Below are 24,681 nucleotides of genomic sequence, written 5' to 3' on the forward strand. Positions count from 1 at the left end.
ACACAGTACCTGTCGTTGATGAACACTCCGTTGGTGTGTATCTGGTTCTCCAGTGTGAAGTTAAAGGTGAAGTCTTCTATGCGTTCGTTGTTGTGAGTCTTCACTCTGGAGGCGTACTCATCAGACTGAAGGTGATGGATGACATCAGGGAACCAAACTGATAGGCCGTAGTACCTGCACACAGGAAATTACATAATTGTAGCTTGTTTTGTTTCAACTTTGTTAATTTGAAAAGTAGAACAATGTATTATTGATGCTAAGTGGTTCCTTTAGCTATACTGAACAAAAATATAAATGAAACGTGTAAAGTGTTTGTCCCATGTTTCATGAGCTGAAAAAAAAAATCCCAGACATTTTCCATATGCACAAAAAGATTATTTATCTCAAATTTTGTGCACAAATTTGTTTACATCCCTGTTAGTGATCATTTCTCCTTTGCCAAGATAATCCATCCACCTGACAGGTGTGGCATATCAAGAAGCTGATTAAACAGCATGATCATTACACAGGTGCACCTTGTGCTGGAGACAATAAAACGCCACACTAAAATGTGCAGTTTTGTCCCACAACACAATGTCACAGATGTCTCAAGTTGAGGGAGCATGCAATTGGCATGTTGACTGCAGGAATGTCCAACAGAGCTGTTACCAGAGAATTGAATGTGAATTTCTCTACCATAAGCCGCCTCCAACGTCACTTTAGAGACAACTGGCCTCACAACCGCAGACCATGTGTAACCTCGCCAGCCCAGGACCACATCTGGCTTCTTCACTTACGGGATCGTCTGAGGAGGGGGAGGGGGGTGCTGAGGAGTACTTATGTATTTTGTGGGGAAAAACTCATTCTGATTGGCTGGGCCTGGCTCCCCAGTGGGTGGGCCTATACCCTCCCAGGCCCACCCATGGCTGCGCCCCTGCCCTGTCATGTGAAATCCATAGATTAGGGCCTAATTATTTTATTTTTACTTCTATGAACTGTAACTCAGTAAAATCTTTGAAATTGTTGCATGTTGCATTTATATTTTTGTTCAGTATAGATGGGCGATCCCTTTCCCTGTTATTGTGTTAGCATTCATCACAGGGATATCAGAGAGACACTGGCTATACCTCAGAGTCAGACACTTCATTATGAACACACAGACTCATCTGGGTCAGACTGATAACTGGGATAAGTACTGCTGAGAGAAGAGCAACACTTCAACACCTTCATTTACTAAGCAGAGTGGAGTCAAGGGGACAAACTTACCCAAAAGACAGTGTGAACCACACAATGGCCAGTTTGATGGTGTTGTCTCTGACTGGGTAGTTGAAACATCTCATGAACGTTAACCAGATCTATAAAGAGTAAATGAGAGAGAGAGAGAGAGAGCGAGAGCGAGAGAGATGGAAAGAGAGAATGATAAATTCATTCATCAAAATGCTTTCATATCATCTTTTTTTTTTGCGCCAACCCATCACTAAATCAGACTCCTACCCCTCTGAGTTCGGTCCTGATCCTGAAGAGGACTTTGGCCACAGGGTTGGCTGAGTCTGACTGCATCTCTACCAACTCATCCAGATGCTTGGGAAGCTTTATCCTGTTCACCTACAGGGGTAGACACAGTCAATGTGTGTGTGTGTGTGTTTGTGAGAGATAGATAGATAGATAGATAGATAGATAGATAGATAGATAGATAGATAGATAGATAGATAGATAGATAGATAGATAGATAGATAGATAGATAGATAGATAGATAGATAGATAGATAGATAGATAGATAGATAGATAGATAGATAGATAGATAGATAGATAGATAGATAGATAGATAGATAGATAGATAGATAGATAGATAGATAGATAGATAGATAGATAGATAGATAGATAGATAGATAGATAGATAGATAGATAGATAGATAGAGAGGGAGTGAGAGCGAAAGAGAGACTGACAAACAGACAGACATACAGACAGACAGACAGACAGACACACACAGACAGACAGACAGAGAGAGAGAGAGAGAGAGAGAGAGAGAGAGAGAGAGAGAGAGAGAGAGAGAGAGAGAGAGAGAGGAGTGTGTGAGAAACGAGAGAGAGAGAGAGAGAGAGAGAGAGAGCGAGAGAGAGGTACGGTATACTCACAGTGAAGACTTTCTCTGGTTCTCCACGGGCCCTCATGTTTGTGTCATGGATCTGTTTCAGCACCATCCAGGCCTCGTCATGTTTACCCATCTAAACACAGAGAGGAGGGTTACACACACACACACACACACACACACACACACACACACACACACACACACACACACACACACACACACACACACTCCTTACCTCTAGGAAAAACCGTGGGCTCTCGGGTATGAAGGTGAGTGCTACGACAGCACACACACAGGGCAGAGCACACACCACCACAAACACTCTCCAACTGTGGAACTGGTAAGCCGAGCCCATACTGAAACTCCAACCTGCACACTCACAAACAGAAACCACCAATCATATACAAGCACAATTAGCAGAGCAACACAAATTCCATGCCTAATATTATGTGTTTTTGTAAAAAGTAAAAGTATGACGGCCTGAAAATCTTAGTACCTCCAAGTACCCTTAAATCATCAACCTGTTTCATTATTGTATTTTATGAGGAAAGACACACTTCTATTTTCCACATGAGATGCAGCGTGTTGATGGTAATGAGAATGACTAGAGGCTGAAGAACACCATATGGTGAAGAGAACGGGAGAGGGAGAGAAAGAGAGAGAGAGAAGAAGAGAGAAAGACAAAGTGTTGGGTTCAATTCTTATTGGAGGCATTCAGTGAGACTAATTGATACAGCAATCTCTGAGGATAGCAACGCAAGAGCTCAGGTAGCAGCCTCAGTTAGCAGCCATTGCACACACTACCCCCCCCCCCCCCCCCCCCCTCTCTCTTTCTGCCTCTCCCTCTCTATCTCCCACTCTTCCTTTCTTTTTCTTTGTTTCCTTTCTGTCTCTTCTTCTCTATATCTATTCTTCCCTTTCTTACAGGAAGGAATGTAGGCCTACATAAAACATATTCAGCATCCCCTGAACAGAATGTAAATAAAAACACACAGCAAGCAGACAGTTGGTGATTTTACAGTCAGTGTGTGGGTGGTATTCTGTCTTGTCCCTGGGGTGGAGGGAGAAAGCCACAGAGCTGTCGGGTGAAATTGTAATGATGTCACAGACTGTGTGTGTGTGGGGGGATAGAACTATAATCAATCCATGGATTCTATTTCTATGGTTATGTCAGTGGGATGCCAGAGATGTAAGGGGGAGTTATGGCAATGTCACAGTATTGTAAACCAAATCCACACACAGTATTGTAAACCAAATCATGTCTGTTGGAGGGTTATTGGTGTGTGTGTATGTGTGTGTGTGAATCCAATGGGGCTGCGTTAGACTCTACCAGTACAAATCTAATTAGGAGAATTATAATGGACTGGAGGGTATGGCTGATTGACTCACACACACACACACACACACACACACACACACACACACACACACACACACACACACACACACACACACACACATACACACACACGCACACACAAACACAGCAAGATTTATTGAGCTACGCTACGCAGAATAACACAATGTCTGTCACACCACACTCCCACACACACATACACACTTGCAGTGTCCTTGGTCTCAGCGCATTGCCCACGACCAATGTTCCCTCAAAAATGTTTTGTCACTGAGCAAATTTCAGGTCTGCTGAGCGCAAACTTGAACATTGTGAAAATTCTGTGCAACTTCCAGCGCACGTTTACTGTGAACACTGAGGCTGTACCCGTTTTAACTTATTTTTCAAAGTGGTCAGGTAGGCTACTGTGGCTATTTGATCATAATGTAGACCTACCAGAGTGGCCTACCATTAAAAACAATGGAGAAAATGCATCCCATAACATTTTAACATGGAAATAGCTGTTCTATCGTTCAGCCTACAGTAGCAGTCAATGTGGGGTGTTCAATGTAGGCATACATTCCATGTGACATTTGAAACTAACATGCAGGGCTTGACATTCACCTGTTTATCCACTTGTCCTTCAGACAAGGAGATGACTGAAAATGTTGTTGTGTTGTTTGATGCAAGAAACCACTTTACAAAATAAAAAAATGCAAAATTATTCCCATTCCATTATTACAAAGAATCAGGCATACTATGCTACTCTCGGCTACTTAGCTTATTCAAGCTTGTCTCAAAATACAACACTGCCCTTTTAAGACAAAAAAAAGCTCTTTACCTGACTCGCTTTTCATGTCTAGAAATGCACACATTTTGTGCTCTTTTAGGAAGCAATCACTCCCCAATTGCTGACTACAAATGTTCTATAACTGGGCTAATAACTCAATAACTAGCAAAGGATATGAACAAATGTACAAATGTGCACACGTCACTACATGTAGCTCTCGCTTTGATCTCAAAACAAGCGCATCTACTCACAACCGCTCATGCTGTAAAAACAGTCCAGTTCAAAATTAATGGCACAGATCCATATATGGCAATGGTCTATTTGCATATAGGCCTACTACAGCTCTGATTGGTTATGCTGCACTGGTCTGTGTAGAGTACGGGCTGAGTCATGCTTGTCAATGCAATAGAATCCTACTCCGATGCGTTCTGCCTACATCAAAATCTCTTGCATAGTTTGTTTTGTTTTGGTATGTTGCATTGAACGTGGCTAATATTGCGTTGATTCAATCACAATTCCCACAGTAAAGGGTAATGTTGATAGTATATATATATATATATATATATATATATATGTATATTTATTTTTTGATAGTGTTAACTAATGGGGAAAACTCTAGAAAGTTGAGTGAAGTTCAATCTCGTGCTTCTCTGCGCAGGCTGATATTTCTTCTGCACGGCAGTCCCAGGGGAGCTGCGCACCCGCGCACACGCGCAGCTTAGCGGCAACATTGCCCATGACATAAACACCCATGCATTCCAGAGGCAGTTTGGAACTCGGTAGTGAGTGTTGCAACCGAGGACAGACCATTTTTATGCGCTACACGCTTCAGCACTCGGCGGTCCTGTTCTGTGAGCTTGTGTGGCCTACCACTTCGAGTCTGAGCCGTTGTTTCTCCTAGACGTTTCCACTTCACAATAACACCACTTACAGTTGACCGGGGCAGCTCTAGCAGGGCAGAAATTGGACGAACTGACTTGTTGGAAAGGTGGCATCCTATGACAGTGCCACATTGAAAGTCACTGAGCTCTTCCGTAAGGCATTCTACTGCCAATGTTTGTCTATGGAGATTGCATGGCTGTGTGCTTGATTTTATACACCTGTCAGCAATGGGTGTGGCTGAAATAGCCACTAATTTGAAGGGGTGTCCACATACTTTTGTATATATAGTGTATAACTCTTTAATATGGATCAAGTGTATGGCGTCATGCTCAAGCAATAGATTTCAAAAATACATTTTCATTCACCAAACATACACATTCAATAAAAGTCATTATAAACCGGGTGGTTCCAGCCCTGAATGCTGATTGGCTGAAAGCTGTGGTATATCAGACTAAAAAAATATGTTTTACTGTTCTAATTATGTTGGTAACCAGTTTATAATAACAATATCTGCTTTATGTCATTGTTGAACGCAGCCACGTCTTCAACCTCCATGACAACCAAATTAAATCAGAATGCAGGCAACAACATTTGTTATAGCACTTGGGCAAGAGTCAGCAAAGATGAGGAGTTGAACTAATAGTTCCAATCCTGTGTGCAACATATATTGCTGTGCAACATGCTTTACCAGACTTATAACTCAATTTCCAAATTCTCACCTGATGACCTGCTAGTCCTCTCCCTGTGCCTAAACATGGGCGGTGCTCTCCCTCTACTGACTGTCTCTGACCCCTGCCATGAAATCCAAATGAAATCAGAATGCAGGCAACAACTGCTTCATTACTGTCAGCAAAGATGAGGAATTGAACTGATAGTGCTTTATAACTCAAATTCTCACCTGGTGACCTGTTCGTCATATCCATGTTTCAACATGGGCGGTGTTCTCTCTCTCACTCACTCTATTGCCTGTCTTTGAACCCAGCCATAATCATATGACCAAATACAATTATGATATGACAAAAATGGCTGGCCTTAACAATGAAGGTGTTAGCTTATTAACATGAATTAAATTCTACTTTTATAAGCTAAATTAATTATTTACTGTCTGGCAATAGCTATAGCTAGCAAGCTGACTACATAGTACCTGTCTATTATGAATTGTACAGTGTAGTTAGCTAGCTAGCTTACAGTCCTCTGCACTCCCACCAAAAATCTTTGTCCTGCACTTTTCTCCTCTTTGGCATTAAGGGCACTAGCTACTTTTTCACTAGGGTGAACACTGACCCATTGCGTGCTGCTCATCTGAAACTGCAGTTGAAAAGAAAAATAGGAAGATCCAGATACTGTGCTGGCTTTGGTCAAATATCTTTACAACTAACCCAAGATAGACCACAGCCTGTCATTTCTAATGGGAGCAAATTAATCATAGTGGGCAGAACAAGCAAGGAGGTGGGCAGAGCCAAGCACGAGCTAGCGAGATCATATTGCCACATTCTAGCATGTATTCACATATTTTTGTCAGGGAACACCTACTCTGTGATGTGCGCGTGGGCAATAACTCAATTCGCCCTTGCACTCCTTCTAAACAATGCAATTTTGAGAAACTTTGGCAAAGGGTAAAGTCTACAAAACTTAGGCCACTCTGTTCATAATAGATTTTAGTTTTGGGAACAGAAAACTGTACTGAGATCAAATGTTTAGTTGATGAGAAAATTAGCAGAATGTCAGCCAAAATCCATCTCGCTCCATCTTCTCCCACTGCTGGCCACTGGGCTTCCTCTCATCACCAAATTTGGTGGAAATGCCAGCTGGATGCTTCTGATTTATACATCCAGTGAAACATCTGGCTCATTCGTCTATCTGTGCTTTGGTGCTAGCTTAGCTAGCTAGCTAACGTTAGCCTAGCTAAAATAGCCAACTTAGCATTGCGTCACTCGGTATAAAACTATTTTTCACACAATATTATCTCATCACCAATAGTTCGCTAGTTACACAATAACATAGGAATACATTTATGAAATGTTCATGAACTTTTAGTTGTTTGAAACTCTCCAAACATTTATACATTGGAACGCTCGTGAATATAGCTCAGCAAACACCACAAAGAGAAAGAGAGAGAGCGTAGTGCATGCTGTTGAACTGTTACTGCAGACCAAAGCAATACATCGGGCTGGCTGCCTCCTCATAAAATTAGAAACTGAGTCACTGTGGTGCAAAGCCATATAAAACCAGTAGCCGACCCCAATCAAACTCATCATGTTATATTATTGGGGGGGTCAAATTGACCTGTTTCTAATATTGGGGTCGGGTTTCAGTTTTTGCGCCTGGTTCAGTTTTCTTTAAACAGCCATTACAAACTTCAGCTAACTTTAGCCACCACTAGCTAGAAATCTATGGAAGTGATGGGCGCATGTGAGCATGTAAAAAAATAAAAAGGCTAAATCACCTTTAAGTATAATCAAACCAAATATGGAGTTGATTTCAGGTGATTTGGACATTATATATTTTTTTAAGATAACATGCCCACCATCACTTCCATTGAATTTTAGCTAGCGTTGGCTAAAGTTAGCTGAAGTTTGCAATGGCTGTTCAGAGAAAACTGAACCATGAATTACAGTTTCTCCTGGCCCATAGACTACTTTCAGGGTCAGGAACCATCTAACATCATGTTGTAAAATAGTGAACTACTCCTTTAACATCTGCTAATCTGTGTACATGACAAATAAACTTTGATTAGATTTTTATTTGCAATTGGAGTGTACAGTATACAGTAACCACAGACATGCGCAGCGCTACACAGACACACTTCACACACAAAACATTACAGCTGTGAGGTTATGCCACGCCCCTCAACTTAACTCAGCAAACACACATGCAAACACACACATGCAAACACACATTCACACACAGACACTGAGGTTTTCCAGGAGGAGGAGTCCTGCAGCCTCTGGCCAGCAGCAGTCAATGACGAGTCCACTGCGGCGGAACCTATTACACACGCATGGCTGCTTCACACACACACGGCTGCTTCACATGCACACGGCTTCTTCAGACATGCACGGCTGCTCCACACAGAGAGACAAAGGTGTTAACGGTGTGTGCTGTGTGTGTGTGTGTGTGTGTGTGTGTGTGTGTGTGTGTGTGTGTGTGTGTGTGTGTGTGTGTGTGTGTGTGTGAAGGTGTGTTTTATGACGAGTGCTTTTTTATCTTCTGCACGCAACAGTCTTTTATGGTAAATCAATGACTTCACTGATAATTCAACACCTGCCTACACCCACACCTACCACATTGCATACACTACCATGCATACACCACACCTCTTCAATCAACCCCCCCCACCTTCGTCTTTCCTCTTCATTTGCTCTCCTTTTCTCTCTCTTCACCAGTCTCTCTTTCTCCTTTGTCCTTTGTCCTTTGTCCTCTCTCTCTCTCTCTCTCTCTCTCTCTCTCTCTCTCTCTCTCTCTCTCTCTCTCTCTCTCTCTCTCTCTCTCTCTCTCTCTCTCTCCTCTTTCCTTCCTTTTCCTCTTATCATTCCTATCCATCTCTCCTCTCTTCTAACTGTTGGCCCTCTGCTCTATTCTGTCCTTTCTTTCTCAAATTGTCACGATCGTTATAGGAACCGGATCAAGGCGCAGCGTGATAGGCGTACATCTTTTAATGAGTACTTTATACCAACAACAAAACAACAAAACGATACGTGAAGTCTAAAGGTTCACCAACACAAACCTATACAGAACAAGATCCCACAAATAACTAGTGCCAACAGGCTGCCTAAGTATGGTTCCCAATCAGAGACAACGAGAATCAGCTGCCTCTGATTGGGAACCACCCTGGCCAACATAGAAAACACGAACTAGAACAAAACATAGAAAATCACACATAGAAAGTCCACACCCTGGCTCAACATTTAAGAGTCCCCAGAGCCAGGGCGTGACAGTACCCCCACCCAAAGGCGCGGACTGCGACCGCACCAACCAAACACAACTTGGGGAGGGGCCGGGTGGGCATTCCGCCTCGGAGGCGGATCCGGCTCCGGGCGTGACCACCACTCTCTCGCTACCCCCCCGTAGCGCCCCTGGTCTGGTCCCGCTGGCCGGAGCTGGACTGGACACCGGTGGAGCGGATTGCTCAGGCTCCGGTGTGGAGCAGCTGACCGGTGCCTGACCAGGCACCGGTGGAGCAGGCACGGGCTGTGCCGGACTGACGACGCGCACCACTGGCTTGGTGCGGGGAGCAGGAACAGGCCGGACCGGGCTGGTGACGCGCACCACTGGCTTGGTGCGGGGAGCAGGAACGGGCCGGACCGGGCTGACGACGCGAACCACAGGCTTGGTGCGGGGAGCAGGAACAGGCCGGACCGGGCTGTCGACGCCCACCACTGGCTTGGTGCGGGGAGCAGGAACGGGCCGGACCGGGCTGGCGACGCGCACCACAGGCTTGGTGCGGGGAGCAGGAACGGGCCGGACCGAGCTGGCGACGCGCACCACAGGCTTGGTGCAGGGAGCAGGAACAGGCCGGACCGGGCTGGCGACGCACACCACTGGCTTGGTGCGGGGAGCAGGAACGGGCCGGACCGGGCTGACGACGTGCACCACTGGCTTGGTGCGGGGAGCAGGAACAGGCCGGACTGGACTGTGGAGACGGACTGGAGGTCTGGAGCAAAGAGCTGACACAACCCGTCCTGGCTGAATGCCTATTTCTACACACTCTGTGTGAGGCATCAGCACAGGACGTACAGGGCTGTGCACTCGTACTGGCACTACAGCACGTGGCACTGGCGCAGGATATCCGGGACCGAGGAGGGGTACTGGAGGCCACGAGCGTTGAGCCGGCACACTCCGTCCTGGCTGCATGCCCACCTTAGCACGACACGTATGTGGTGCTAGCACAGGACGTACAGGACTGTGCCGGACCACTCGCGGCACAGTACGCAGCTCCGCATAACTCGGAACCTGCCCAGTCTCACGCTGCCTAGCCTGAGTACGGGGAGTTGGCTCTGCTCTACCTCTAGGCTCCGCCAACCTCCCTTCCAGCCCCCCAAACCTGGTGGCCTCCTCTCCTAATCCGCCGATACGTCATGTAGCTGCCTCCAGCATCCCCGTCGTCCATGCCGTGTGCCCCCCCAAAAAAATGTATTGGGGTTGCCTCTCGCCTGTCCGACGACGACCCGGTTGGCGCCGCTTCTCCTCTCCTGCCTGGGCATCCTCCCTCATCGCCCTCCGGTAGCGGACGGCCTCCTCCTCTGTGATTCTCCCCCAACCGAGGAGGACATCTACCAGAGTAACCTCCTGTTCCATACCCGGCGTTTGCTCCTGCACACGCTGCTTGGTCCTATTTTGGTGGGATCTTCTGTCACGATCGTTATAGGAACCGGACCAAGGCGCAGCGTGATAGGCGTACATCTTTTAATGAGTACTTTATACCAACAACAAAACAACAAAACGATATGTGAAGTCTAAAGGTTCACCAACACAAACCTATACAGAACAAGATCCCACAAATAACTAGTGCCAACAGGCTGCCTAAGTATGGTTCCCAATCAGAGACAACGAGAATCAGCTGCCTCTGATTAGGAACCACCCTGGCCAACATAGAAAACACGAACTAGAACAAAACATAGAAAATCACACATAGAAAGTCCACACCCTGGCTCAACATTTAAGAGTCCCCAGAGCCAGGGCGTGACACAAATCCCCTCTCTTTCTCCCTTTCTTCCCTCTTCTCTCGCTCTGGTTGCTGTTAAATATACTTGTCCATTCTAGGATACTAATGTCAATCACGTGTGACAAATGTTGTAACTTGCCGTAGAATGGTTATTATTGGTGAACTAGGTGTGTCACTCAGATAATCCTGCACCTGATAGAAGGACAGGGCTGTCAGTCACTCACCGTAGTGTGGTATGATGAGCCAGGCCATGGCCGAGGCGTAGATCCCTCCTATCATCCAGAACATGCAGAGCCAGCTCAGGTGCTCTCCTCTCTTCTCCCTTGCCAGGAACTCAGCAAAGTAAGGGAACACGATGGGCACCGCCCCACCAATCCTGCATGGAGACATGGGAAATATAGTCAGCACTATATGTCTGGTCATTGGTGTTGTATGTGAGTTTGTGTGAGTTTGTGTGAGCAGTTCAGGAAATAACATGGCTGCTGTCATCTAACGTAATGGGACTAAGTCTGGAGAGAGAAACAGAAAGACAGAACATTTTTACATTTACATTTTAGTCATTTAGCAGACGCTCTTGTCCAGAGCGACTTACAGTTAGTGAGTGCATACATGTTTTTTTTGTTGCGAGAGAGAGAGAGAGAGAGAGAGAGAGAGAGAGAGAGAGAGAGAGAGAGAGAGAGAGAGAGAGAGAGAGAGAGAGAGAGAGAGAGAGAGAGAGAGAGAGAGAGAGAGAGAGAGAGAGAGAGAGAGAGAGAGAGAGAGAGAGAGAGAGAGAGAGAGAGAGAGAGAGAGAGAGACAGAGACAGAGAGAGAGAGAGAGATCTGGTGGATGATCAAATCAATAGGCCACCAGAGGAACCAGCAGTCAGCAGCCAAACAGCCTTTCATCTGGTCCCATTGGCAACACAGTACGACAGACATCAAACTATTTATATATTATTATTTATCCACAGTGGTGTAAAGTACTTAAGTAAACATACTTTAAAGTACTACTTAAGTTGTTTTTTGGGGTATCTGTACACTTTACTATTTACATTTTTGACAACTTTTACTTTTACTTCACTACATTCCTAAAGAAAATGATGTACTTTTTACTCCATACATTTTCCCTGACACCCAAAAGTACTCGTTACATTTTGAATGCAGGAAAATGGTCCAATTCACACACTTATCAAGAGAACATCCCTGGTAATCCCTACTGCCTCTGATCTGGCGGACTCAATAAACACAAATGCTTTGTTTATAAATGATGTCTGAGTGTTGGAGTGTGCCACTGGCTATCCGAAAAAAGAAAGAAAGAAAAAACCGGTGCCGTCTGGTTTGCTTAATATAAGGAATTTGAAATGATTTATACTTTGACTTTGACTTTTGATACTTAAGTATATTTTTGCAATTACATTTACTTTTGATACTATATTTAAAACCAAATACTTTTATACTTTTACTCAAGTAGTATTTTACTGGGTGACTTTCACTTTTACTTGAGTCATTTTCTATTAAGGTATATATAGATTTTTCCTCAAGTATGACAATTGGGTACTTTTTCCATCACTGACTGTTTATCCATCTATTTCTGCTGCTTTTGTTGTTAGGGTCTCTATTGATGGGTTTGTTTGGGAAGGGAATAAAATTGAGACTTGTCTGGGAAACCTAAAAGTTACTTATTGAGAATAGAGTGGAAGTGAGTATAAGCTACCTGTAAGTGTAGCAATTCTATGCAAATGGTAGTAGATATCATTCCTCTGACAAGCAGCGGAAACCACCAGCTGGTGGCTATTAAAGAGATGAGGAGAGAAGGAGAGAAGAGTCTTTAAATCGACATGGAAATAAAAGTAAGACAGGTATTGTATTAGATAGAGTATGCTGGCAATAAGTATGACTGGTAGAGTCGAGCTGCAGTAAGGTGAAGTCTATGATACACACGCACGAACACGCGCGAACACACCACACACACATGCTTACACACACACGCGCGCACATACACTCACACACGCACGCTCACACACACACACGTACATATTACTTCAATTACCTCGACTAACCGGTGCCCCCGCACATTGACTCTGTACCGGTACCCCCTGTATATAGCCTCCCTACTGTTATTTTATTTTACTGCTGCTCTTTAATTATTTTCTATTTTCTATTTTTTACTTATCTATTTTTTACTTAACACTTTTACAAATTTATTTTTTAACTGCATTGTTGGTTAAGGGCTTGTAAGTAAGCATTTCACTGTAAGGTCTACACCTGTTGTATTCGGAGCGTTTGGCAAATAACATTTGATTTGATTTGATTTGACGCACACACGCACACATGCACATACGCACACACACACACACACACACACACACACACACACACACACACACACACACACACACACACACACACACACACACACAGTACTACCACAGCTGAGTGTAAATCTATTGTGTTGCTCTGTCCAAGTGAAACCCTGCTTTAGAAACAGTCCAGTGATTTATGAATCCCCTGAGGTCAAAACAGGCTGTCTCAGATTCAATTACATTTACTTTTACTGTAAACCCACCGGAGAGCCAGGTCAGGCTATGAATAATCATGTGCAACAATCACCAGCTAATCATGCAGAGAGTGTATTAGGTAAGAGGTAAGGGCATTTATTCTGTCAAAGGTTCTGCGGCTGTCCCCATAGGAGAACCCTTTTTGGTTCCAGTTAGAACTATTTTTGGTTCCATGTAGAAATCTCTGTGGAAAGGGTTCTACATGGACCTCAAAATAGTTCTACCTGGAACCAAAAAGGGTTCTTCAAAGGGTTCTCCAAAGGGTTCCAGATAGCACCTTTTTTTCTAAGAGTGTATAGGGAGGGAGAGAGAGAGAGAGAAAGAGAGAGAGAGAGAGAGAGAGAGAGAGAGAGAGAGAGAGAGAGAGAGAGAGAGAGAGAGAGAGAGAGAGAGAGAGAGAGAGAGAGATAAGAGACAGAGCGACAGAGAGTGAGAGTGGGAGACCACTAACTCTCAACCAAGTAGAACACAATGTCATCATGGAAGACTTTTAGTGGAGCAGAGCGTTCAAGAACAGGGCTGTCTGTAGAACTTAATGGTGTTCTGGAAGAGCAAAGGGAAATGAACTGTTCTTCAAGACAGTGGGAAGCCATATTACAAAGGACTATAATAGAGTAGAATAGAGTAGAGTAGAATAGAAAAGAAAAGAATAAAATAAAAGTGTGTAGTATAGTATAGTAGAATTTAATAGAAAAGAACACAACAGAGTAGAGTACAATAGAGAAGAGAAGGTTAGAGTATTTTAGAATAGAGTAGAGTAGAATATAATAGAATATAATAGAACAGAACAAAACGGACAACACTCACCCGAAGCCGGAGAGCATGCGGCAGAAGAGAAACATGCCGTACCCCTGGACGAAGGAGGAGAGGAAGGAGAAGAAGCCGTTGACAGACATAGCGATAAGCAGACACTGTTTACGGCCCACCTTGTCCGACAGACCCCCCCAGAAGAATGCCCCCACCATCATCCCCAGGTACACTATGCTGCCTGCAGAGAGGGGGGAGAGGGAGAGGAGCGAGATCAAAATAAAAAAGAGAATGGAAGATAGAAATAGAGAGCGGGAGAGAGAAGAGGGGGAGGGAGAGAATTAGAAGGTTGGATAAAAGAAGGAGAGAGAAAAAATATTAATTTTATATAGCGTTAGCTTTTTAAGTGACACTTCTTTTTTTTCTTTTTTTGTCATTTAGATGCTCTTATCCAGAGCAACTTACAGGAGCAATTAGGGTTCAGTGCCTTGCTCAAGGGCAGATTTTGCAGCACTTGAAAATGATCTGAACCATCTGGACCAAAATGGCTTTTCAGGCAAACTGCTGACTAGGGAGGACACACACACACACACACACACACACAGAGAAGCCGGTGTGTCTCACACACAGTAACTGTATCAGTATCGCTGCATGTCTGACTGTCTTAGTAGAGTCCAGAGCAGAAAGAGTGATGTGATTTAACCAGGCCTGTCATTTCCCAGTCATTGATAAACAACTGAAGGGTCAGAGATCCAATCGATCTGATTTGCCTGGGGACCTGCAGACAGACAAACCTAATAAAGAACACACAGGCAGCCATGAAGTTACAACACTAACTGAACCTCACTATGGAAGCCTAAACACTAACTGAACCTCACTATGGAAGCCTAAACACTAACTGAACCTCACTATGGACGCCTCAACACTAACTGAACCTCACTATGGAAGCCTCAACACTAACTGAACCTCACTATGGAAGCCTCAACACTAACTGAACCTCACTATGGAAGCCTCAACACTAACTGAACCTCACTATGGACGCCTCAACACTAACTGAACCTCACTATGGAAGCCTCAACACTAACTGAACCTCACTATGGAAGCCTCAACACTAACTGAACCTCACTATGGACGCCTCAACACTAACTGAACCTCACTATGGAAGCCTCAACACTAACTGAACCTCACTATGGAAGCCTCAACACTAACTGAACCTCACTATGGAAGCCTCAACACTAACTGAACCTCACTATGGACGCCTCAACACTAACTGAACCTCACTATGGAAGCCTCAACACTAACTGAGCCTCACTATGGAAGCCTCAACACTAACTGAACCTCACAATGGAAGCCTCAACAATAACTGAACTTCACTATGGAAGCCTCAACAGTAACTGAACTTCAACGATACTATGTTCTGACCACAGCGTTTGATAAGTGAGCATTTTATACCACAACACTGACCTATAAACTATCAGATAAGGTTGTTTTTCCACAAGAAGCAAGCGTGATCTCTCTTCCAGTCCCAAGTGGGGTGGGGGGGGGGGGGCAGTAAATAATCACTTCACTCAGCCAGTGTCTAGATATGCTAATAAAAATGCTAATGTTTGTTTGTGGGGAGAGGCGATCGTTCACAGACGCTGTGCCCCATCATTGCCGGGAAGCCCAGAGCCCAGAGCCCCTCTCTGTTTTCCTCTCTTCTGTGTTCCCTTGGTCTCGTGGAGGTGATGGGACAGATAGGCTGAAGGTAGAGGGCCTTATCGAGACATACAGACAGGACGGTGAGAGACACTTCTTCATTATTGGTGACAACAGACAGTAGAGTCTATAACAGAAACTATGGGACATCATACACTCTACACTGGCAGCACTATCAAATTAAGAGTAGCTACAGACTGAGAAATTGTTATTGTTGTTATTGTACTCTGAAATTGTTATTGTTGTTAAACAATTCTAAACCGAGTCAGAAGAATACCCTTAATACTACGCTCAATGAGATATACACTTAAGTAACTAACAAACGACCTGTAGTCTATAATGACACTATAATAATCGCTTTAGGGCTGTGCTCTTAACACTATCATTTAGAGTCAGAGGGCAGCATATACACAAAGCTAGAGGCATATATCACACACATGACACACACATGTAGAAACAGTCCAGGGAGATGGTATCAGCTAACAACACCTAATTGACTTTATGACTCAGCACAGCTGGGCTGGTATCAGTCATAAATGATTGGGAAGAGGGGAGGTTGGGGTGGGGAGGAGGGAAGAGTGGATAGGAGGAGAGGGGAGGGCATAGTAGGGTTCAACCAGGGGTCAGGGTGTAGTAGAACCTCAGACTGCATCCCAAATGATACACCATATTCCTTTTTCCTGGGGCAAAATAGGGTGTCACTTGAGACGTTCCCTCAGTGACACCCCAGTCTTTAACCCTTACCCTCACATCTAACCAATGTGATTCATACACAGACACACAAACACAGTTTCCCGGAACTGCTGTAAAAGAAGTTGACTTCCATAACAAACGACTGCGTAGTAAGTATTCATCAAATAAAGCTGCATTTAGTCTAATTGAAATAGAAACTAATCATAGACTTTAGAGAGATATTTCTGCAGACTGTCTATCTTTTCTCTCCTCTCCAACGGTACGGTACAGTGTGCAGCTCTGCCTCAAACCCAGAGGGAATACTTCTCAACTTTAGCTGCTGCTGCTGCTGCTATCTCCACCAGACGAGATGAAAGCAGTAAGCGTCAAGCGGGGAGAGGCATGGTGGGTTTGTCTCTATGGTAATTAGCTCTTATGTGTAAGCATAATTCCCCGTCCACGCTACGCTCCTCGCCACTACACTCTCAGCACGGATGAGAGGATAAGTGGAGAGGAGAAGAGGAGAGAAGGAGAGGAGAAGAGGAGAGAAGGCCGACAGCAGAGAGAAACAGCTGAGTAATTCCGGAACTGGAACATTGGGTACATTCCAGGGGTTCTTTGGGGATTCCCTCAAGATTCAGGGAATCCCCTGAGGTTGATGTTTGGCCCTAATCTATGGATTTCACATGATGGGGAATACAGATATGCATCTGTTGGTCACAGATACCTTAAAAAAAGGTAGGGGCATGGATCACAAAATCAGACAGTCTCTGGTGTGACCACCATTTGTCATAGAGTTGATCAGGCTGTTGATTGTGGCCTGGGGAATGTTGTCCCACTCCTCTTCAATGGCTGTGCGAAGTTGCTGGATATTGGCAGGAACTTGAACACGCTGTCATACATGTCAATTGAGAGCATCCCAAACATGCTCAATGGGTGATGAGTGAGCAGTCTGGTGAGTATGCAGGCCATGGAAGAACTGGGACATTTTCAGCTTCCAGGAATTGTGTACAGATCCTTGCAACATTGGGCCGTGCATTATCATGCTAAAACATAAGGGAATTGCAGTGGATGAATGGCATGACAATGGGCCTCAGGATCTCGTCACGGTATCTCTGTGCATTCAAATTGCCATCGATAAAATTGAATTATGTTCGTTGTCCGTAGTTTATGCCTGCCAATACCATAACCCCACCACCACCATGGGGCACTCTGTTCACAACGTTGACATCACCAAACCGTTCGCCCACACGACGCCATCTGCCCGGAACAGTTGAAACTGGGATTCATCCGTGAAGAGCACACTTCTCCAGCATGCCAGTGGCCACCGAAGGTGAGTATTTGCCCACTGAAGACAGTTACCACGCCGAACTGCAGTCAGGTCAAGACCCTGGTGAGGACAACGAGCACGCAGATGAGCTTCACTGAGACGGATTCTGACAGTTTGTGCAGAAATTATTCTGTTGTGCAAACCCAGAGTTTCATCAGCTGTCCAGGTGGCTGGTCTCAGACCATCCCGCAGGTGAAGAAGCCGGATGTGGGGGTCCTGGGCTGGCGTGGTTACATGTGGTCTGGGGTTGTGAGGCCGGTTGGACTTACTGCCAAATTCTCTAAAACGACGTTGGAGGCGGCTTATGGTATGAACAATTACATTAAATTCTCTGGCAACAGCTCTGGTGGACATTCCTGCAGTCAGCATGCCAATTGCACTCTCCCTCAAAACTTGATACATCTATGGTATTGTGTTGTGTGACAAAACTGCACATTTTAGAGTGGCCTTTTATTGTCCCCAGCACAAGGTTCACCTGTGTAATAATCATGCTGTTTAATCGGCTTCTTGTTATGCCACACCTGTCAGGTGGATGGATTATCTTGGCAAAGGAGAAATGCTCACTAACAGGGATGTAAACAAATTTGTGCACAAAATTTGAGCGAAATAAGCTTTCTGTGCATATGGAACATTTCTTGGATCTTTTATTTCAGCTCATGAAACATGGGACGAACACTTTACATTTTGCATTTATATTTTGGTTCAGTCTATTTTGATTCATTTGAGAAAATGCCAGTTTTACACACACATGCACGCACGAACGCAGGCACGCACACACACACACACACACACACACACACACACACACACACACACGCACGCACACACACAGAGAGAGATAGGAGGCCTGTCAGGGAACAAAGCAGTCCATTATCAGGAGGCGACACTTGTATCAGTATCCTGCCTCCTGCCTGCCTGCAGCCCGCAGTCTTCACCAGTCTACTGACATGAGGGGGCAGGCCAGGGTGGACAGAACACTTGACATCAGACTGTGAGCTGGTTTGTGTCTGTTAGTTTTTTCAGTTTAACCCATACATTTCACACACACACAAAGACACACACAGACACACACACAGCGTTGGTGCTCTGTCCCTGGATGCTTTAATTAGTTGACCTCAGGATCCAGCTCAGCCAATTTATCACCCCATTGTGTTGATTAATACACACACAGACACACGCACACACAGACACATAAACCTCCAATCATGCTCTCCTGACCCCTGCTGTGTCTATCCACTAACCCTGAGTCAAACCTTCAACAGAACACAGAGAAGATAGATGGAGGGCGAGGAGGATTGATGGAGTGAAGACAGGAGGAGAGAAGGAGAGATTTGAAGTGTGTCGGAGTGTTTTGTAGGGAGGCAGACTCAACCGTAGTCTCCGGCTCTCTCCTCCTCATCCTCTTCCTCCTCCTCTCTGTTCTCCTCAGTCGAGTGGGTTTAAATGAGCCAGCTAAGCATGACTAAACTGCAGAGAGAATACTATAGAGATTATACTACCTCACAATAATATCTCACCATCACAATCCCTTAATAGCAGTGAGACACAGAGAGGGGGATGTAATGAAGAGGACATGGGATAAAAAGAGTAAGAGTAAGAGATAAAAGGGGTACATAGTGGGAGGTAACATCCCCCTGTCTGAACAGCGCCGGAGAAGATGGCTGCCGTTTTACAGCCCTCTAACCATTTGTACTATTATGTGTGCTTTTCCGCGTTATTTGTAATTTATTTTGTACATAATGTTTCTGCCATCGTCTTTTATAACCAAAAAGAGCTTCTGGATATCAGGACAGCGATTACTCACCTCGTATTGGACGAAGATTTTTTCTTCAACGAGGCGGCGGCAAAGGATATCATGCAGACACCCGACAAGGCCCAAATCCCCGTCATTCGCGTGAGGAAGAGACGGAGATATCGTGGACGTAGATCGGGGTGCCTTGTAAGGATCCGACGGCGAGCGAGTAAACTGCCTCTTCCATCAATCCTATTAGCCAATCTTCAATCACTGGATAACAAATTGGATGACCTAAGATTACGGTTATCCTACCAACGGGACATTAAAAACTGTAATATCCAATGTTTCACCAAGTCGTGGCTGAACGACGACAATGATAACATACAGCTAGCGGGCTATACCCTACATCGGCAGGATAGAACGGCTGACTCCGGTAAGACAAGGGGTGGCGGTCTGTGTATATTTGTAAACAACAGCTGGTGCACAAAATCAAATACTAAGGAAGTCTCTAGGTTTTGCTCGCCTGAGGTAGAGTATCTTATGATAAGCTGTAGACCACACTATTTACCAAGAGAGTTTTCATCTATATTTTTCATAGCTGTCTATTTACCACCACAAACCAATGCTGGCATTAAGATTGCACTGAATGAGTTGTACAAGGCCATAAATCAACAGGAAAACGCTCATCCAGATGCAGCGCTCCTAGTGGCCGGGGACTTTAATGCAGGGAAACTTAAATCCGTTCTACCTAATTTCTACCAGCATGTTAAATGTGCAACCAGAGGAAAAAAAACTCTAGACCACCTTTACTCCACACACAGAGACGCATACAAAGCTCTCCCTCGCCCTCCATTTGGCAAATCTGACCATAACTCTATCCTCCTGATTCCTGCTTATTAGCAAAAACTAAAGCAGGAAGCACCAGTGACTCGGTTAATAAAAAAGTGGTCAGATGACGCAGATGCTAAGCTACAGGACTGTTTTGCTAGCACAGACTGGAACATGTTCCGGGATTCTTCAGACAGCATTGAGGAGTACACCACATCGGTCACTGGCTTCATCAATAAGTGCATCGATGATGTCGTCCCCACAGTGACCGTACGTACATACCCCAACCAGAAGCCATGGATTACAGGAAACATCCGCACTGAGCTAAAGGGTAGAGCTGCCGCCTTCAAGGAACGGGACTCTAACCCGGACGGTTATAAGAAATCCCGCTATGCCCTCCGACGAACCATCAAACAGGCAAAGAGTCAATACAGGGCTAAGATTGAATCGTACTACACTGGCTCTGACGCTCGTCGGATGTGGCAGGGCTTGAAAACTATTACAGACTACAAAGGGAAGCACTGCCGCGAGCTGCCCAGTGACACAAGCCTACCAGACGAGCTAAACCACTTCTATGCTCGCTTCGAGGCAAGCAACACTGAAGCATGCATGAGAGCACCAGCTGTTCCGGATGACTATGTGATCACGCTCTCCGTAGCCGATGTGAGTAAGACTTTTAAGCAGGTCAACATTCACAAGGCCGCAGGGCCAGACGGATTACCAGGACGTGTACTCCGAGCATGTGCTGACCAACTGGCAAGTGTCTTCACTGACATTTTCAACATGTCCCTGACTGAGTCTGTAATACCAACATGTTTCAAGCAGACCACCATAGTCCCCGTGCCCAAGGACTCTAAGATAACCTGCCTAAATGACTACCGACCCGTAGCACTGACGTCTGTAGCCATGAAGTGCTTTGAAAGGCTGGTCATGGCTCACATCAACAGCATTATCCCAGAAACCCTAGACCCACTCCAATTTGCATACCGCCCCAACAGATCCACAGATGATGCAATCTCTATTGCACTCCACACTGCCCTTTCCCACCTGGACAAGAGGAACACCTACGTGAGAATGCTATTCATTGACTACAGCTCAGCATTCAACCCCATAGTGCCCTCTAAGCTCATCACTAAGCTAAGGATCCTGGGACTAAACACCTCCCTCTGCAACTGGATCCTGGACTTCCTGACGGGCCGCCCCCAGGTGGTAAGGGTAGGTAACAACACATCTGCCACACTGATCCTCAACACGGGGGCCCCTCAGGGGTGCGTGCTCAGTCCCCTCCTGTACTCTCTGTTCACCCATGACTGCATGGCCAGGCACGACTCCAACACCATCATTAAGTTTGCAGACGACACAACAGTGGTAGGCCTGATCACAGACAACGATGAGACAGCCTATAGGGAGGAGGTCAGAGACCTGGCCGTGTGGTGCCAGGACAACAACCTCTCCCTCAACGTGACCAAGACAAAGGAGATGATTGTGGACTACAGGAAAAAAAAGAGGACTGAGCACGCCCCCATTCTCATCGACGGGGCTGTAGTGGAACAGGTTGAGAGCTTCAAGTTCCTTGGTGTCCACATCACCAATGAACTATCATGGTCCAAACACACCAAGACAGTCGTGAAGAGGTCATGACAAAGCCTATTCCCCCTCAGGAGACTGAAAAGATTTGGCATGGGTCCTCAGATCCTCAAAAAATTCTACAGCTGCACCATCGAGAGCATCCTGACTGGTTGCATCACCGCCTGGTATGGCAACTGCTTGGCCTCCGACTGCAAGGCACTACAGAGGGTAGTGCGTACGGCCCAGTACATCACTGGGGCCAAGCTTCCTGCCATCCAGGACCTCTATACCAGGCGGTGTCAGAGGAAGGCCCTCAAAATTGTCAAAGACTCCAGCCACCCTAGTCATAGACTGTTCTCCCTGCTACCGCACGGCAAGCGGTACCGGAGTGCCAAGTCTAGGTCCAAAAGACTTCTCAACAGCTTTTACCCCCAAGCCATAAGACTCCTGAACAGCTAATCATGGCTACCCGGACTATTTGCACTGCCCCCCCACCCCATCCTTTTTACGCTGCTGCTACTCTGTTAATTATTTATGCATAGTCACTTTAACTCTACCCACATGTACATATTACTTCAATTATCTCAACTAGCCGGTGCCCCCGCACATTGACTCTGCACCGGTACCCCCCTGTATATATAGCCTCCCTACTGTTATTTTATTTTACTTCTGCTCTTTTTTTCTCAACACTTTTTTTGTTGTTGTTTTATTTTTACTTTTTTTGTTAAAATAAATGCACTGTTGGTTAAGGGCTGTAAGTAAGCATTTCACTGTAATGTCTGCACCTGTTGTATTCGGCGCATGTGACCAATAACATTTGATTTGATTTGATTTGAAAGAGAGAGGGGTGGGAATGGTTAGAGACAATGAAAGAAAGCAGGAAAAAGAAAAGCTGCAGTGTTTTCTCGTTGGAGTCAATCATGCCTCCCTTCGTCTCTGAACAGCTATTGCAGAACTATAAAATGTGTCTGAATCGGAAATGCTAGAGAGCAAACGCTTAGTAAACAATACCCTTGGAGTGAGACCCCTGGCCTGGGCTGGGCCTGGTCGAAAGTCTGTGTGACTCTTTCTATCCTTTTTTTCCTGTCTTCCCTTGCTCTCTCTCTCTCTCTCTCTCTCTCTCTCTCTCTCTCTCTCTCTCTCTCTCTCTCTCTCTCTCTCTCTCTCTCTCTCTCCTCTCTCTCTCTCCCTCTCTCTCTCTCCCTCTCTCTCTCTCTCTCTGACTTCTCTCTCTCTTCCAACCCCCATCTCTCTCTCTCTCTCTCTCTCGCTCCTCAACCAGACAGTCAATTAGGAGCCCTTCTCCACTAACAGTGTGGATGACCTTCATACAGAGCCATTATGAGGCAGGGCTTTAAGACCTACACTGCACCAGAGGGCTATTTCAAGGCCCCAAGGCCTCCACACATACACACACACACACACACAGTGCACCTAAAGAGTTTGGTCTGTGATTGAAGAGGTCTGGTTAATGCACCAGTTTCTCTGTATCTCAGCACAAACTGGTTGAATCAACATTGTTTCAACTTAATTTTTGTCAATGTATTGTGACGTGGAATCTAAGTGGAAAATAGCTTGGATTTGAAAAATATTATCAACTGCTGTTTTGAGGGTGAAATTTCAACATCATGTCATCATGGTAACCAAATTTCAACATAGACAAACCTTGGATAAAATATGTTGAATTTGTATCTTTAAAATAACGTCAGCTCTTCAACGCTAAGTTGATCTATCTACAGCTATCTTTTGGTCTCCCATCCAGGGTTTTAACCAAGCCCTTCTTAGCTATGATACTTGTCACTGACAATTACCAATGTGCTATCATGAGAATAAATGTTGAGAGATCTCCACTTAAAAACTAAATAAATGCACTGTTGCTATCGAAGTCATTCCAAAGGATCGGCTTAACAAAGCAAATGAAATGTGACCTTACTTTATCACTCATACCATCAATGATGCTATTTAGGCCTATATAGCATTTGCAAAGTCATCAATCGCTATTGTTTCAATTCAACCCAGGATTCATAAAAAAAATGGACAATACATAGGCCCTTTCCATTCTGCAGCCCTAGGTGAGACCAAAAAATGTGCCCCTGCAAAACTAGAATAGTCCCAGTAAGCAAGATGATGTTGAAAAGACGTATAAAAGACGTATTTTCCAGACGTTGAAGTTAGGTTCAATTTAGGTTCTGAATGAAAGGTGAAAATACCTATTTTACGTATGTTTAAAATACATAGTTTCCAGGACGTTGAAAAGGTATCTTTTCCGGAACGTTGAAAATACGTACTTTCCGGACGTTGAAATCAGGTTCATTTTCAGTTCTGAAAATACAAATTTTCCGGATGTTAAAAATAGGTATTTTCCAGGCGTTCATAATATGTATTTTGTGGATGTTGAAATCAGGCTCATTTTTTTTTCTGAATGAAAGTTGAAAATACATTTTACATTTTAGTAGTCGCTCTTATCCAGAGCGACTTACAGTTAGTGAGTGCATACATTATATTTTTCATACTGGCCCCCCGTGGGAATCGAACCCACAACCCTGGCGTTGCAAACGCCATGCTCTACCAACTGAGCTACAACCCTGCCAGCCATTCCCTCCCCTACCCTGGACAACGCTGGGCCAATTGTGCACCGCCCCATGGGTCTCACGGTCACGGCCGGCTACGACAGAGCCTGGATGCGAACCAGGATCTCTAGTGGCACAGCTAGCACTGCGATGCAGTGCCTTAGACCACTGCGCCACTCGGGAGACAAAGACGTATTTTATAGACGTCTATGTTTGGGCCAAATAAAGGCTGGTCCAGACCGGAGAAAAT

At 45.1% G+C, this 24,681-nt stretch overlaps 1 protein-coding gene across 1 annotated transcript in view; it reads right to left on the reverse strand.

Moving 5' to 3' along the window:
• LOC311100256 (synaptic vesicle glycoprotein 2C-like) overlaps positions 1 to 24,681 on the reverse strand; it is a gene marked incomplete at both ends in the record, with an annotated part of 52,953 nt that overhangs the window by 4,427 nt on the left and 23,845 nt on the right. The window contains 7 exons of the mRNA XM_084141099.1: positions 10 to 174; positions 1,246 to 1,334; positions 1,474 to 1,584; positions 2,116 to 2,205; positions 2,308 to 2,441; positions 10,967 to 11,118; positions 14,090 to 14,270. Coding sequence (XP_083997225.1) covers positions 10 to 174; positions 1,246 to 1,334; positions 1,474 to 1,584; positions 2,116 to 2,205; positions 2,308 to 2,441; positions 10,967 to 11,118; positions 14,090 to 14,270 — 922 coding nt within the window. The remainder of the gene's footprint in view (positions 1 to 9; positions 175 to 1,245; positions 1,335 to 1,473; positions 1,585 to 2,115; positions 2,206 to 2,307; positions 2,442 to 10,966; positions 11,119 to 14,089; positions 14,271 to 24,681) is intronic.

Source organism: Coregonus lavaretus (assembly GCF_964263955.1).
Source record: "Coregonus lavaretus genome assembly, chromosome: 24".
NCBI lineage: Eukaryota > Metazoa > Chordata > Actinopteri > Salmoniformes > Salmonidae > Coregonus > Coregonus lavaretus.